Source organism: Ailuropoda melanoleuca, chromosome 2 (genome assembly GCF_002007445.2).
Source record: "Ailuropoda melanoleuca isolate Jingjing chromosome 2, ASM200744v2, whole genome shotgun sequence".
NCBI classification, from domain to species: domain Eukaryota; kingdom Metazoa; phylum Chordata; class Mammalia; order Carnivora; family Ursidae; genus Ailuropoda; species Ailuropoda melanoleuca.
This window is the reverse complement of record NC_048219.1, coordinates 108,415,947-108,434,058: the sequence shown is the minus strand read 5'-3', so window position 1 is coordinate 108,434,058 and position 18,112 is coordinate 108,415,947. Positions and strand designations below refer to the sequence as shown.

Below are 18,112 nucleotides of genomic sequence, written 5' to 3'. Positions count from 1 at the left end.
GTCAGCTTTTATCTGTTCCTTCAGTCTTTAACTAGCAGGTAAAATCCAGGAATCAGTGAAGGTGCAAGTGGTTAATTATTCTGATGTCCCAGTAATGAGGCAAGGCTTTGGTGGGGTGGGAGATGGAAAGAAAGCATTAATCTCTATTCATTTGCATTTCTCTTCTTTCCATCTCTCTTTTAACAACAGCTTCTCTCTGGCCCTGCTTCTTGTTTCTTGGATCCCTGATTTGGGGGTGTAATGTGAACACACATAAGCACACCTGTTCTCACATAAAAGTAAACATGGCTTCTTAAAAGTGTTTTTGTGTTCTTAAAAAAATTAGTAAAATCTGTTTTTTCATCTTTTTTTAGGAAGGAAGAGCTACTGTTAACCAGGATACAAGATTAGACAACAGAGTCATTGATCTTAGGGTATGCCTCATTTATTTATTAAGTGACATGACTGTGCCAAAATCAAGGTGGGCAGGGATACCACACCTGTCTCAGGCTTATAGAACTAATTGGCATTTGCCTATACGCATGACAATACAAGAAACAATTTACTTTTCGGACTGACCCTTCCCCTAAATATAATTGCAGGCAACAAGGACAGTCAAGTAATATTTCACAGGATATTGACTTGCTTTGTTTTAAAATGACAAAGGAACACGAAGCCAATAAATGGGCTTGCTGCCAGGTGATACCTGCTTTAGACAAGTTAGTAAGTAAAAACATAACCGTTAATATCGCTACAAAATTGTAAAAGAAATTATGTGCACATTTTAGAATGTGGACCAGGTAGAGATTAGTAATTAATGCCTCAATCCTTTGAATTTGATCTGAGCACAGAATTAATAATAAAGAAATAGTTGGCCCTGGTGGTTTATTTAGTAATCTCATAGGTCTTCTGTTTCCCTTTTTGGTTTGGTTGCAAGTGAAAGAGTTCAGTGGTTTCATCATTGTAGTAAAACCAATGTCATCTTTCTTTCTTAATGTTTTGACCACATCTTCCTCCTTAAATATTCTACCTAAAGCTTAAATCCTTTGTCACCTTAAAAGTTCTTTCCAACTTTCTACAATCATATGGGTCTACCTTTATTATACACTCATATGTCTCCCCTGAGTATTTGCTTTTTGTCCCTTTTCCTTTTCCATTTTTAATTTGTAGTCTATAGAAAAGGTGAAAAGGCTATAACAATAATCAAAAGTCCTCTTGATACTGCCTAGAAACCTCAGGTTTTTCATAATTTTGGCCACAGTAGATAGACATCATACTCTTTTTGCCCATGCTATTTATTCACACAAGTTATTGGTTGTGCCTGTAGAATTTGGCCCCAAAGTATTTTTCTTTGGCATCATTTTTTTTATTATTATTATTTATTTAAGTTCATCCCCACTGTTGAAAAGTGGGGATTTAAACATTAAATCTAGATGGCTTTTCTCAAAAAGTTGGAGGTGAATCTGGCAGTACTGTGGCATGGCAACATTAGCTAGCACTCCGGATAGAGCATTATGTCCTCTGCTATGCCCTGCGCAACCCAGGAAGTATCATTCATTTATTCCATTTATGTTATTTGTCTGGCCCTTGTAAGCATTCACATTGTTTTTTTAAGATTTATTTATTTATTTGGGCGAGAAAGAGCACACGCACATGCATGCATACACAAGCAGGGGAGAAGGGCAAAGGGAGAGGGACAGAGAGAATCTCAAGCAGACTCCCCGTTGAGCTCTGAGCTTGGAGCCTGATGCAAGGCTTGATCTCATGACCCTGAGATCATGACTAGAGTGGAAATCAAGAGTCTGACACTTAATGGACTGAGCCATCCAGGTTCCCCTAAGCATTCACATTTTTAACCCCTACTTTGACTTCACGTTTTGGGAAGCATTGTGTACTTGAAATCTTTTAAGCATCTTAGTTTATGTCTAAACTACTCTCTAATCTTTTATAAGCCTCTCAGCAAAGTCGAATTGGAGATATTGGAGATTTTAAAGAGCAAAATTGCCATTCACCTATAATAAAAATTCCAAGATATATCCTTATACTAATTGTCATATAACCTAACTTTTCTCTCATATAATGAATTGTTTTCTTTGTGAACTTCCCATGCAGATGGCCTGATTAGAAAATACTCCATCTCAGATAATGTGTCAAATTGATTTCACTTGATTTTATTACTGTCTTTTAGACATCAACTAGTCAGGCAGTCTTCCGTCTCCAGTCTGGCATTTGCCATCTTTTCCGTGAAACTTTAATTAACAAGGGTTTTGTGGAGATCCAAACTCCTAAAATTATCTCAGGTATGCTTTAAGACATTTCTCTTAATTTTTAAAAATAAATTTGCTTGCTCTCGAGTTGCTTAATATTTTTTTTTTTAATTTGAGAGTCCTAACTCTCCCTTAAGGTTTATCCATGAGACTTTTTCTTTTGAAGACTGTTCATATATATATATATATATATATATATACATCAGCAGTTACATATCGCTGACATCAGTAATACAGTATCTCCTTATTTCAGAAGTCATTATGTGATAGTGTTTATAAAATGAGGCAGTAACACATGAAGCAAGATTGTTATTATGTAAGTTTGCACCAGAAACTACTTTCATTATGTGGGTTTCTTTCTAAATTGGTATTGCAGTTTTGTTTTGTATAAACTGCATTGTGATATTACTAAATACAAGTGGGAAAATCTCTTTAATTCTCATTCTCATATGAGAACCTTATTTTAATCATTTTGCCCTTTTTAGAGTTGCTTAAATAACACTAAAAAATGTGTTACAAATGGCATTTAGTTATAAATCAAGAATTGAACATTGCATTCTTCATACTTACAAAAATCACTAAGAATATTTTTTTCCTTTTTGAAGAGAAATGTTTACAAATCCAAAGTAGCTTTAATAGATTTGAAATTGATGCAGAAAGGGAATGTGTACATTTGAAGAAGTAAAGTGAAGGTATAGCCAGAGAAGTAAATCTGTCCTAAATATAAATAGTTTAGAATCAGGTATAAATCATATATAGATTATGGTTTCTCTGAAATTTTTTATCTTTTTATAAGTGAAATTCTTAAAAGTATAAACTGTTTTTATTAGAAATTTGATAAGCTTGCAGTTGGTTATAATAACATAAATGTTTACATTTCAGCTGCCAGTGAAGGAGGAGCCAATGTATTTACTGTGTCATATTTTAAAAATAATGCATACCTGGCCCAGTCCCCACAGCTGTACAAGCAAATGTGTATTTGTGCTGATTTTGAGAAGGTTTTCTGTATTGGACCAGGTAAGATTTTGGTGGTATGGTTTTCTCAAAATTTAATAATTGTACCATAATTAATGGTTTTAGGAACACATTTTACATACAGACATTTTGGAAGCTTAAATCCTTTTTTATGTTGGCTATATAAACACTAGACTTTTAGGTAAAAATGACAATGTGCTTGGGTAGACATTTCCTGAAAAAAAAAATTGTATGCTCAATAGTTCTTTAAGTAGTTGAACATCATTTATGTGAATAGATTCATAAGCATTTTATATTCCTACAGAAGATTGCTGAAGAAAATGTTTGCCTTGGGAATATCTCATTTTAAAAATGCATGCTTTGAAAATATATACCCTCTGAAATACACCTTGAGTATATTATTTATTATTTCAGTGTAATTAGAATTAGCTCCTGTTTGGACTCACCTTTCAACTCTTCATGAACACGAAAGAACAAGTAGTTGCAATCTTCCAAATAATGTATTTTGTTGTCCTTGATAGCCCCTTACTACTCTTGTAAGTTTACAAAAATACCTCTATTTGTACTTTGCTACCAATTTTATTTCAAAGCTGTTCTGTTTAACTATTACTATTTGTACTGTTCTTACTACTGGGAATATGCTAAAGTCCATTAGAAGTTAAAAGTTCAGCATGGACACATAATCATGTAGATTCTTTAATAAAGCCGATTTTAAGCAAAAATCAGCTTTGCTTCATTCTGTAAAACTTCCCAAGTTATTTTATATATGTAAGTTTTTTGATAGCTAAATAAAAATTAAATGCCTGCTGTTTGAGAAACTGGCAAGAGCATTAATTGTGTTGATTTTCTGAATTTATTAACTAATTTGTTGAATGCCTGCTGCATACATAGCCTTGTGCTAGATAACATGTACATATAAGAAAAATCAGCCAGCACTTCTCAGATGTTAATGTGTGCACGAAATCACTTGAGAATCTTGTTAAAATGCAGATTCTGACCAGTAGGTCTGGAGGGAGGATTAAGATTCTGCAGTTCTCACAAGCTCTCAGGTACTGCTGAGGCTGCCAATTTGTAGACCATGTTTTAAGTGACAAGGGAATAAACATTGTCCCTTCACCCAAGACAGAATAAGACATGCATACATATAGTAGTCACAGGGAATAATCAACCGATTTTCACAGCAAATAATCAAATTGTGTTGTACAATCAGCAGATTGGTGTTAATTATGTAGTATAGATAGTATAAAAAGAGGGAGAAGATGGAATTTGCTGTAGTTACCATAAAGGAAAATGCAAACTGAAGTGGGCTTTAAGAACAGAGTAGGAGTTACAGACTACAGAAATGGTATTCTAGTCAGCAGAAGCAGAATGAGTAAAGAGCATGGGAGAAAATAAAAATAAGACTACTTAGTGTTGAGAAGAAATGGACACTATAGGGTAGGATTACATATGAAAGCGTAAAGGTTTTAGATTTTTTTGTCATTTTATGTTCTGTTAAACAGTGCCATTTGGGAACCATTAATGATCAGTAGTTAATTAATTACTGAGCAAGGATGTGTTGTAGGAATTTTAATCTTAAAGCGATGTGAAAGATGGAGCGGAGCTAGAGTCAGAAAGACTGGAAAAGGAGGAAAGTGCAGTGAGGACAGTAAGAGCTGGACAGAAGTAATGGCTGGAATATATATAATGTTACTTCGCTGGTACAGATTTCTTTTAGCTTGCGTCAAGTTGTAATAAAATTGAGAAGAACTCACTATATTGAACCTATTTTTAATTATTGAGAAGGCACTTCAGGACCTTGTGTTCCCTTAGGATTCTCCAAAGCCTCATTTATTAATATATGTTTGTTACAGCTTTTACTGCATGACTGTCAGAGTTGGTAATGAACCTGCTGTCCAAGAGAATGCTGAAATACGCGGCTTATCAAGTCTTTCCAGAACCGTATAATGATATGAAAATAGTACCATTTGAGTACTAGTAAATAAAATTTTGTATTTAAATCCCAATTTTTCCAAAACTTTAAAACACCATTTACTATTTATTTCTTTTAATAATGTTACAGTATTCAGAGCTGAAGACTCAAATACCCATAGACATCTAACTGAATTTGTTGGTTTGGACATTGAAATGGCCTTTAATTACCATTACCATGAAGTTGTGGAAGAAATTGCTGACACCTTAGTACAAATATTCAAAGGACTCCAAAAAAGGTAAAAACAAATATTGTATATCCCTAGATGGACTTAATGTCTAACCAGTTTGGGTTCTTCAAAATAAAGTAATTCTTAATTTTTTTTTTTTTAAGATTTTATTTATTTGACAGAGAGACACAGCGAGAGAAGGAACACAAGCAGGGGGAATGGGAGAGGAAGAAGCAGGCTTCCCACTGAGCAGGGAGCCTGATGCAGGCTTGATCCCAGGGCCCCGGGATCATGACCTGAGCCGAAGGCAGACGCTTAACGACTGAGCCACCCAGGCGTCCCAAAAAATAAAGTAATTCTTGAATTGAAACATGTAATGTGAACTAAGTTTATATTGAACATACATATATATACGACGGGGAGAGGACTTGCCACTTAGATGATCAATAATTAGTGAAAAAATGAACAGTCAAAATAGTACTTCTGGATCCAAGTCAGTTGGGACTTCAGCTAGTTAACCTTATTTTGGGGTGGAAGTTTTCTAGATTGTGAACCAGCCTAACTGTATTTTTTTCCTTTGTATTATGTCCTGAATGTCTGAAAGAAATAGAGCCTATGTTACTTTTTAGCAGTTTATTATTAAACTGGTAGTGGTAATAATAATGTGTTGATAAGAATTTTATAGAAAATTATTAGACATGTTTGGGATGTGCAGAAAATTTAATTATGTAAAATGTTCACATTAGGTATACCCTCTAAACTGGCAAATAGTTTCTTCTTTAAAGGTCATTGAAAGGTGTTTACTTGTGATGATGTTTAACACAGAGAAAATAGGAAAAGAAAATGGAAAACAAGTAGGATCAAGAGGGTCTTTTTTCCTTTCTCCATACTTGAGACAGTACTTAGATATTAAGTAGGCTATAGTAGACTTATCTAGCACTTTGATAACTGACAAAGGGCTGTATTTGAAATTTTTATTTAAAGACCACTGATTTATCTGTTAATTGTTGATGTATTTGGATATGCTTCATTGATACTTAAAAAGAGTTCAAAAATACTATGACTCTTATTTACTCCATTGCAAGTCTAATGAGTAATTTCAAGGACACAGAAATTAATCATTGATCTTAGAAAAATCTTGAAGCATAAGCACCGATATTTTCCAAGTATTCTCTGCATTGCATTGGTACATTGATGACTAGATAATTGTAGACAGCCTTTTTTAAAAAACCCTCGTTCTCTGAAACATTTCAATACCATTTATTTTAAGCAACTTTCATTCAGATAGTCTATGGAACAAATAATGTTTCCTTATAAAATAAAACATCCTTTGAAACTACAGTGAAGGAACAGAGCTTTTGTCATTTTCTTTTCACATTTATAATTCAAGAATGTTTCTGAAGCTCATTTATTTTGGGTATTGATATCTACTTTCTATAATATTGGGATATGAAATTTCCATTTCAGTTTTTGTAATAACAGATCAAGCATTAATCAGGCATTAATCAAACCTCTGTTTTACAAATTAGAGATTCAGACACCATCATCACTGGACTTTTTCAAGTAGATTTAAGGTGACAACCTAGAAATAAAAGCTTTCTTTTTATATTCTGTAAGTCATTTAGGAATTTTAAGTTTCTCCGTCAGTTGTAAGTTGGGTTACTTGGCTTGCGTCATGTACCTCTCATGTTTATCCTTAGTACTTATCTCTCATAGAAGAATAATAGACAAACGTATTTTAAAATATTGATAGACGTGATTGGGTTAATAGCCAAAGTAAAGAAAGGCAATTTAGAAATCAGTTATTGGGATCTTCCTAACCCTTCTTACAGCAAGATTTGAATAAATCAATGGCTAACTTTTATTGCTCCTGTGAAAGTCTTTAAGAAGACTAATCAGGAAATGATAATGTTTTCGTTTCTACTGTTTTCATGGAATATAAACACACTTTTTCAGTTCTACTAATTTTGTAAAATTGCAAGGCACATACAAAATAGAGACTAGCCTAATGAACCCCCATGTACTCATCACCCAATTTCAGCCATTGTTAACCCATGGCCAATTTTGTTTACCCATTTCTCCCACCCCCTACTATTTTGAAGCAAACCCCAGCTATCATTTCATCCATAAGTAGCAAAAATAATACTTTTTAAATCTTACTAAAATGTGATCTTCCACAATTCAATACCATTAACATTTGTCTTATGCCTGCTGTTTAAAGGCTAGACACTGCACTATAGTGGTTATTAAAATGGGAAATTGGCACTCACAAACTTACAGTATAATGGGAATGGGGGAAGATAAGACAAATATTCATTAATTTGGTCTACCTTGAGGATAACAAGTGTTGTTAAAGGATTAAAAAGTCAGTTCTTTTTAATACCTTTTAAAATGGGTATTTTATATTACTTACAGTGTTAGCTGATATGAGTTATCAAGTTTTTAATCCTTTAATGCCACTGTGGTGACAAAACAAGAGGAGACTAACAAAGGTGTTAAATATTTTGAGCATTTAAATTTCATCATTGATGTAAATAATTTCTTGATAACACTTTTTCCTGGTGCATACACAGATTCAAAGAATGATTTTATGTGACATAGCTAGTTACTCAATACCTACCAGATATTTTTTCATAGCTGTTTCTACTACTACAGAAGAGCCTGAAAGTCTCTTAAGGTGATTTTTCTATTGAGGCTGATATTACACAAAACAACTTTCTCTAAAAGCATTTCTTTTTAGGGATGCCTGGGTGGCTCAGTTGGTTAAGTGTCCAGCTCTTGATTTTGGGTCAGGTCATGATCTCAGGGTTGTGAGATTGAGCCCTGCATCTGGCTTGGCACTGGGCATGGAGCTTGCTTAAGATTCTCTTTCTCCCTTTCCCTCTGCCTCCCCCCCAAAAAATAAATAAGATACCCCTGAATTACGTTACCTCTGAATTTTAAGATTGTTATCAGTGGAACACATAGAACTAATAGTATGTAGAGTAGACTCTTGGGTCCATGTCAGCCGGCCGTTAGGGAATGGGTTCCCCAGATAGCTAAGGAGGGTCCGCGGGTCTGAGTGGTTCAGCTGGAAAAGGCACTTGGCTGACCATGAAGCTGTTGCCACCCCTGAACCTACTCAGATTGCCCTTTCCTCATCATTGCACATATAGTGACTCCTGTGAAATGTTAAAAATGTTGTTACTTTGGGGGCACCTGGGTGGCTCAGTTGTTTAAGCGTCTGCCTTTGGCTCAGGGCGTGATCCCAGGGTCCTGGGATCGACCCCAACATCGGCTTCCTGCTCCACTGGGAGCCTGCTTCTTCATCTCCCACTCCCCCTGCTTGTGTTCCCTCTCTCGCTGGCTGTCTCTCTGTCAAATAAATAAATAAAATCTTTTAAAAAAAAATTATGTTTATATGTTGCCACAGTGACCTCTTGTGGGGAGAACATGACACTTTTTTTTTTTATTAACTGTCATTGTACAAATAGGTTTCAAACTGAAATTCAGACAGTGAATAAACAATTCCCATGTGAGCCATTCAAATTTTTGGAGCCAACTTTAAGACTCGAGTATTGTGAAGCATTGGCTATGCTTAGGGAAGCTGGAATCGAAATGGGAGATGAAGAAGATCTCAGGTTTGACTTTGTGATTTTTTTAAACTTTAGTAATTACATTTAAGATAAGAATGAATGAGTATATTAATGAATGATGATTTTTTCCACCCAACTGATAAACTTCAGTTTTATTAACTTTGGTATATAGTATATGATGCTGTTTTGTTTAATGCGTGATCTGAAATAAAATATTGTGTTTGATGTGGTTTGCCTGAGCTTTGATAGTTTTGTTTATAAACATCATTTTTGACCCTACCACACCCCCATATTTGTAACACTTTAAAGAATATATAGGGACTTTGGGCTGTGATTTTTATCATCTAATATCTTACCTCTCTTTCTAAAATCAGTGGTGTTAGAGAGGGTAGACAGCAGTCTTAATCCATCCGCACACAGGATTAGGGCATAAAATTAATATCTCCAAAAATTATAAAAAATCTGTTCTTTATTTGTTATATAGTATTATGTTATCTAAATTCAGATCATATAACTTATAATTTTGAATAAATTATGTGGTTTAATAAATTACTATCTACGGTACTTATATTTTTCTCAAAGGTTCTTAAGTTAAAATATTTAAGCCCTCACAATAATTTGTATGGCTATAGGAATGAAAGGAGTGGTTATTGTCTTTATTCGGCTCTTTTTAAGCATGTTTTACTCAAAACCCTTTATTTTTGCTTAACAAAAATATACATTTATGGTTTTAAGCATCTCCTTCAGTGCTAGATTACATTTTTAAGGCAAACTATAAATTCTATAATTATTTTAAGCTGAGCAATATTTTCTTAAGTATTTTGGCAGTTATTCTTACCAAAGATAGAAGCTAAAGTAACAGCCTCTTAGCATAGAAACACTATTACATTGTAAAGACTTGAAAATACCAGTTTTTGTTTTATAAACCTTTGATAAAGAGTAACAAAAGGAGTAGAAGTAGAAGTAGAGCCACTTAATGGCGAGAATAGCCTTTGTTGCTATAGTGAACTTTAATTATATATAATTGTAGGAAATTATTTCATCCATGTTATTTCTGAATCTATGAATTACTACATCTGTTTATTGTTTTATTTAAATATTTTTGAGCAGCAACTACTAAATGTTGTCACTGAACTTGCCTTTTAAAAAAAAAAGCAGGATAGACGACTATGTATTTTTACCAAATTTTTTATCCTTTGAGAACCTCAAATAAGAGGGGCCTTATTAGCTTAAAACTCTTCAGGTTGCTATTTGATCTTCAAACACCTAATTTCATGGGGGGTTTTGTTTTTGTCTTTGTTTTTGGTTTTCAGTACACCAAATGAAAAACTGTTGGGTCGTCTGGTAAAGGAAAAGGTAGGACTCTTGTGCATGCTGGATTTCTTTTTCTAAATTTGCAACATATTCTGGTACTAAAGAACATTTGCAGGGGGAATAATCTTCCAGAATGGTAAGATACGAGAACAAATTAAAAAACACAGGGAACAATATTTTTTTTAATTCTTAGAAAAATAAAATATATTCAGACAGGCCTTGCTCAGTCAGTTTGATTAGCTCAGTATCCGATTTTTATACTAAGTTGTACTGAGGTCTTTCTGTATCAGACTGTCAAGATTAGTCAGAAACAATCAGATGATTTGAAATTATTTAGAAATGGGCTTCCCTGAGTACTCCTGATGACTCATGGGACTTGAAGGTGAATGAGTTTCTTTTCGGCCTCTTGTGAAAGCTGCTTTCCTATCTCATTTTCTAAAACTCCAAAGCAGATAAAAGCTGAACTTAGTGTGGTCTTCCAAGAAATTAAGAGAATTGTGTATGAATGAAAACAGTCCTTGAGCTCCTCCTGCTGGCTGTACTCAAAATTGACTGGGGAGCTAACCTATTTCTGAAACTGCAGTGTCGAGTTTATACTCACACCTTTAAAATGCTGTTTCAGCAGAACGGATTCCAGTTTGCCCGCTCTGTTGACATTCGCTCTACGCTTGAGTTTTAGCAGAAATGTTTAACATCAAAACAGTTGAAATGTGATTGGTTTCTTTTAAATTAAATCTAGGTCATATGGTAATTATTTCTTGGTAACAAAAATGACATAATTTCATGTTAATGTTATTTATCTCAATTATAGTCTGCATATGAAGAAAACTACCAAATTTCTTTTAGATGTCTGCACAAAAATTTAAATTATTGGGAAAATAATCAAGGTTTTTTTTGAAGATGACTATTGTAAAAGATGTCCCTTTTCTTAAAGTAATTTATAGATTTAATGTCTTTTTTGTAAAACCCAAAGAGATTTAGGATAATTTAACAGAAGCTTAACAAATTGCATCTGAAAGAGTAAATGAATTCGACTGACAAAGAAAAGAAATGAAATTCAAAGAAGTTTATTGCAGCATAGTTTTCAATGGGGAAGAAATTGAAAAGAGATTACATGTCCAAAACAAAAAGAAGAAAACAAATATTTGAACTATGATTGAATAGTCGATAGCTCCCACAATTTAAGTATTGGAGAAATTTACATATAACATGATGGCAGAATACTATAGGATACAGTTGTTACTTGAAAGAAGAATACTTATTGTATATACAGTGTAATTATAGTAATTTGAAGAACAAAACTTATTCTTAAAAGGACAGTTAATTATCAAAATGTTAGCCTTCTTTTTACTTTTGTTAAAATTTTTTAAAATTAATTTTAATCATTTTTTTATAGTATGATACAGACTTTTATATTCTTGATAAATATCCACTGGCTGTAAGACCTTTCTATACCATGCCTGACCCAAGAAATCCTGTAAGTAATTTTAAGTAACTTGTTTGGGGGAAGAAGGAAAACTTTATTGTGACTATGTTAAATTGTACCATGGGAATAATGGTTTTCATCAGTAATTTGCAATTTTAATGGGCCATTGTTATATATATTACTTCTATCAATTCAGGTCAAAATGATACCATGAAATGTGAATATTCTAAAAAATTAGTCCCAAAACCTACATTAAAAATCATTTTCAGGGGTCAGTTTTTGAAGATTTATGAGGAAGAAATGCCATATAAATAATAAATAGTATCATTGTTTGCAGATTTTAACACATCATATTATAATTGACTTTGAACTAAGAAACAACATTCTGTTCTGAGAGTTCATCAATTTGTGTTTTGTGGCCTCTTACTGTTTTCCATTGCAGTGGTTCCCAAATTTTAGTGTGCATCAGAATCACTTGGGGGGCTTTTTAAAACACAGATGACTGGGCCCCCTCACCAGACTTTCTGATTAGCTGGTCTTGGGGGAGCTTGATAATTTGTATTTCTAACAAGTTCTGGGTAATACTGAGGCTACTGATCCAGGAATCATACTTTGAGAACCATTGGTTTATCCAAAGACAGGGAAAATAACTTAAAACCTGATACGGGAATAGGTTAAGCTATGGTAAATTAATATTCCATTTACTTTTGTTAAAATAAAAACAAATTTTTTAATTAAAAAGACTAACACCTGTTGATAATTTGAAGTTCCAAAAATGACCCAAAATCATACCACACCTGAAAATATTTCAGATGATAAAGTGAAATAAGAATCAGCACTACTTTACAAGTTAGAGAATGGTACTCTGATTTGTTATTGGAAGGTGTAGGAGAAGGGGAGCATAGAATGCGAAGAGGGAGGGAAGAAGTTATAAATGAGCTCTCACTAGTTTAACCTTGTTTTAGAGAAACAGTTATGTTTATTGGAGCAGATTGCATCATTAATTGTGGGGAAAAATGGACTTGTTTTTCATGCAAATGAGATTTTTTTTTCTCATGAGTAATGGCAATAGAATGACAGTCGGTTCAAGAGTGTTCTTGTGTATTTGCTTTTCCCTGAAGAGACAGTCCAACTCTTACGATATGTTCATGAGAGGAGAAGAAATACTATCAGGAGCTCAAAGAATACATGATCCTCAGCTGCTGACAGAGCGAGCCTTACATCATGGAATTGGTAAACAACTTAAATATATTTGGGATAGTAATGTATATTGTGAGAATAACACATTTTAAACCTTTTAAAGACTTCTCAGAAACAACATCATTTGTTTTAATCTTTATTGAACAATAAATGCTTTTGTACCTTCTTTTTTTTTTAAGCTACTAAGTAAGATGATACATTATGTTTGATATTTAACTTTGTTTTTGTTTTTTTCTAGATTTGGAGAAAATTAAGGCATACATTGAATTCCTTCCGCTTTGGAGCCCCTCCTCATGCTGGCGGAGGCATTGGTAATATTTTTTTAATATTATGACGATATATTTCCAACCGAGATTTCATTCAGTTCTAACTAAATTTCTTCAGCATTAGACTCCAAAAACTAAATTTTGTATGTTGTTACTGCTTAAAAATAAGTCCATGGGGCGCCTGGGTGGCACAGCACAGCGGTTAAGCGTCTGCCTTTGGCTCAGGGCGTGATCCCGGCATTATAGGATCGAGCCCCACATCAGGTTCCTCTACTAGGAGCCTGCTTCTTCCTCTCCCACTCCGCCTGCTTGTGTTCCCTCTCTCTCTGGCTGTCTCTATCTCTGTCGAATAAATAAATGAAATCTTTAAAAAAAAAAAAAAAAGTCCATGCATGCTAAGTATAGTACAAATTTGAATTATAACAAATTTTTAAGTGAGTTGTGACTAAATGAAAATTTGATTTCCAGGGAACAAAATGAACAGCTAATTTGTGTGTTCTAAAATATTGTAATACATTTCTAGCCATTTTTTCCCTCTGAAGAGTTTAGAAGCAAAACACTTTATAAATTGAGTATCCTGTTTTCTCTCTGCATCCATGAGTTCATTCTAATTAGCCCAAATTAAAGCTCTCCCTCAAGTTAGCTCAGATTGCTGCTAAACTTTTTGTTGTAATATAACATTTCATTGACTTTTAGGGCCACTTCTAGAGTATACGTAAGAAACCACTCTGTGATTTAAAAAGGGTAAGGAGTGCCTGGCTGACTCAGTTAGTGCAGCATGCAGCTCTTGGTCTTGGGGTTGTGAGTTCGAGCACCATAATGGGTGTAGAGATTACTTAAAAAAATAAAGAAAGGGGCGCCTGGGTGGCACAGCGGTTAAGCATCTGCCTTCGGCTCAGGGCGTGATCCCGGCGTTATGGGATCGAGCCCCACATCAGGCTCCGCTATGAGCCTGCTTCTTCCTCTCCCACTCCCCCTGCTTGTGTTCCCTCTCTCGCTGGCTGTCTCTATCTCTGTCAAATAAATAAATAAAATCTTTAAAAAAAAAAAAAGAAAAAAAAGAAATCTTTTAAAAATAAATAAATAAAAGTGTAAATGTTTAGCTCAGTTTTGGATGTCCATATCAGAGACTCTTAAAAGAATTCTGAGTTTATAGTTTTGTTAAAATTTTTGTTTATTGTTTGTTTTGGGGGGTTGGTGAATAGGTAATACTTTAAAATTTATCAAATTAGGGGCGCCTGAGTGGCTCAGTCGTTAAGCGTCTGCCTTCGGCTCAGGGCGTGATCCCAGAGTCCTGGGATCAAGCCCCACATCAGGCTCCTCCGCTGTGAGCCTGCTTCTTCCTCTCCTACTTCCCCTGCCTGTGTTCCCTCTCTCGCTGGCTGGCTCTCTCTGTTAAATAAATAAATAAAATCTTTTAAAAAAAATAATAAATAAAATAAAATAAAATTTATCAAATTAAAAGGGTATGGAAGAGTGTGTATACACCTCCCTGTAGGAAACTATTGTTTCTAGTTTTCTTCTTACCTTTGCAAAAATAATCTTTGCATATGCAAAAATATACACTTTTAAAAATACATTTTTTATACAAATTGTAGCATACTATATAAATCGTTCAATACCTTGCATTTGTCACTTACTGTATTTTGTAACCTGTTCCTTATCACTTCTTAAAGACTTTTTCAGTCTCTTTTTAACACTACATAGAATTAATCCATTGAAAGGGTACACCATAATCTTGTTAACCAGCTTCTTACTGATGGACATGTGGATTGATACCAGCCTTTTGTTATCACAAAGGGTGCTACATTGGATATATAGTTTAATTTTTAATGGGAGAGTCACAACTATTTTCTCTTAAAGTATTCAGTAATGTGTATTTTGTATATTTTGCAAACTTTTGTGACTGACAATGTAAATTTTAATCATACTTGTGAAGGACATTTGAATGGTTATCAGATACCACTCTTTTAGGTAATTAATGATTGAAGGGAAGATGGGATATGGTGTTTTTTTTTTAAGATTAATATTAGATTACTATAATACAAGGTTCAAACATATGCAGATTTTTGGGGTAAGGAATAGCAATAAAAATGTTAATTGTCTTATTTTTATTTCTGTTTTAGAAATTAAATACATTCCTTTAAAATTAAGTCATTGCTATGTAAAAATATTCTTTGACCTTGCCTTTTTTCTGTGATACATGTCTTATACAACTTGGGTAAAATAGATAAATTGCAACACGAAGCTTCATTTGCTAGTTCTGCTCTGTTTTTTAGGTGGTATTTGATCTTAATTTTTACCAGTAATACAATATTTAAGTCACAAGTCAAAAATCAGTCTCTTCTGCACTTAGAACATTTACAGTAATGTATCCTAGAATCTTTTATTCTAGGAACCACCATGTTACATATCTATTGAATTACAGTATATTTTTGGTATTTCCATTAATAAATTTCCTTGAACAAGTTTATGGCTCTTATCTTAAATTGATGGCCTGGACTGCATAATTAAGATTCTGGTCCCATGGGGTGCCTGGGTGGCTCAGTCGTTAAGCGTCTGCGTTCGGCTCAGGGCATGATCCCAGAGTCCTGGGATTGAGCCCCACATTAGGCTTTCCGCTGGGATCCTGCTTCTTCCTCTCCCACTCCCCCTACCTGTGTTCCCTCTCTCGCTGGCTGTCTCTCTCTCTGTCAAATAAATAAAATCTTTAAAAAAAAAAAAAAAGATTCTGGTCCCATTTGAAAACATATAGGCAAACATGTATATATATGTTGTATATATACTTTTTTTTTTTTTCTTGAGGGGAGGGAGAGAGGAAGAGAGAGAATCTTAAACAGGCTCCGTGCCCAGCACCTGAGCCCGATGTGGGGCTTGATCTCACAACCCTGAGATCACGACCTGAGCCAACATCAAAAGTTGGACACTTAATGGACTGGACCACCCAGACGCCCCACATATAGACTTATAAAATGGCTTTTTTGTGTTTGTTTAAATCGTAAGTTTTGGATGTTTACAAGATTTTTGTAGTTCATAGAATCCAGACAACTTAAGGATATCTCATTTAGTCCTTCCCACATACAGCATCATTTCAATTTTTCTATTTCTGAACCAAACCCAAAACAGTCCATTTTATCTTATTTTATTTTACTTTATTTTATAGCAAGAATATGCATAGGGGCACAAGGGCGGGGTGAGGGGGCAAAGGGAGAGGGAAAGAGAATCCTAAGCAGGCTCCACGCCCAACACAGAGCCCAACTCAGGGCTTGATCCTACAACCCTGAGACCATGACCTGAGCAGAAATCAAGAATCAGATTCTCAACCAACTAAGCCACCCAGGTGTTCCATTTTAAATTAACTCAAAATAATAGAAGTGTTCTGTTGATTAGTAATACTGTGTTGGTAGTTTCAATAAGTAAGACCCTGAAAGGTTTTCAGAAAAGGAATTAATGATTATTTTGTTTTCCCCAGGGCTGGAACGAGTGACGATGCTGTTTTTGGGATTGCACAATGTTCGTCAGACCTCAATGTTCCCCCGTGATCCCAAACGACTCACTCCTTAAAGAAACCTGCACTTTTTTTTATTCTTTCCAGTAACCTGCTATTGATCAGGCTATCCCTTAGCTACTTAAAATATGCAGTGGAGTAAATGTCTTATCTAAAATGCCACAATTACTTTGGATTAATTCACTATAGGTTACTTTAAAAGAAAAGATTTTTATAACTTTAGACATGCTTCAGTAGAAAATAGTTGAACATTTTAATGAAAAATTCATATGGTTATGTTAAAAATTCATATTGTATTACTATAATAAATGTTAACAATTTTAAACAGTTCAGATTAAGTTTTTCCTTTTCTATATTATCGTGGCTATGTCTTAAATTTTCAATATTTGAGCTTATTTTTTTAAATTCTGACATTGAAATAAGGACAATTTTAGGGAAGTATCTGAGGTTTTAATGAATGTATAATTGGCATATCGTGGAAAATTAGGCAGAAAGTATCAATTCTTTAAAGTTGTGCCCAGAAATCATGTAAAGCAGGTGGGAATACTGGTTAGAAGATATTCAATATAATGCTGCATTAAATTGTTAAATTCTAACTTGAATTTCAATAAAATTTTGAAGCTAGTCATGGTTGTCTTTGTGTACTTCATGGCAGTCTGATTTTGTAACTGGTTCTTGGCATTTATAATTTGGAAAAAGAAAAAGTACACAACTAGTTTATGTAAATGCCTAAAAACAAATGAAAGCTGATATATTCATAACATGTATTCAGATCAAGATAATAAGTTCAGATGGGTATAAGAGGATAGAATTCTTAAGGCTGAAAGCTTGGTTGCTTAATAGTTTATTCCACATAGATTTAAAAATATTGCAGAATTTTATTTGACTTTTAACTGGTACTAATATTTAGTGAATGTCACTAAAATGCACTCTCATTTTCCCTACCAAAAAGAAACTTTTGTGTAAGAATTACAGTTAGGAACATTTTCCCTCTAGATGGTTGATGCTAATGTTAATTTTACAGGGAACCACATGTAATGGGCAGAAACAAAACTGAGGTATTTTCCTACAGGAAAAGAAAAAATACAGAAAAATAGGGAGGTCAGAAAAGTAGGACATTGCCCCTGGACCGTGAACATCTGCCCATTACTTTGGAAAGTTAATTTAATTCACCATCTAGATTATAAACCTCTGTGAAAGTAGAGACTCAATTTTTATATCTTTCCTTCATATTCTACAGACTATCTTGAGTATAGCAGGCACTCCAAAACTATTTAATAAATTTAAGCTACACCAAGAATAAATGGACTACTAACCATCTTTTTCTGTATTAATTTCCAGGCCCTAAAATAAAATAGCCTAAAGCTATTCTCAAATTCATAGAATCACAGCTTCTTTCAAAATAAAGACTGTAAAGTTTTAGAATGATATGATTTGTTTTTCAAGATTTTGTTTATTTGA

The 18,112-nt window shown here is 34.0% G+C and overlaps 1 protein-coding gene across 1 annotated transcript in view; it reads left to right on the top strand.

Moving 5' to 3' along the window:
* The window catches only part of DARS1 (aspartyl-tRNA synthetase 1), a 59,074-nt gene extending 41,797 nt beyond the window's left edge, over nucleotides 1-17,277 (top strand). Inside the window, 11 exon segments of the mRNA XM_034654490.1 lie at nucleotides 354-413; nucleotides 2,168-2,279; nucleotides 3,129-3,263; nucleotides 5,284-5,431; nucleotides 8,836-8,982; nucleotides 10,251-10,293; nucleotides 11,648-11,728; nucleotides 12,799-12,910; nucleotides 13,116-13,144; nucleotides 13,146-13,188; nucleotides 16,616-17,277. Coding sequence (XP_034510381.1) covers nucleotides 354-413; nucleotides 2,168-2,279; nucleotides 3,129-3,263; nucleotides 5,284-5,431; nucleotides 8,836-8,982; nucleotides 10,251-10,293; nucleotides 11,648-11,728; nucleotides 12,799-12,910; nucleotides 13,116-13,144; nucleotides 13,146-13,188; nucleotides 16,616-16,707 — 1,002 coding nt within the window. The 3' untranslated portion in view covers nucleotides 16,708-17,277.
* Nucleotides 17,278-18,112: the final 835 nt, after the last annotated feature.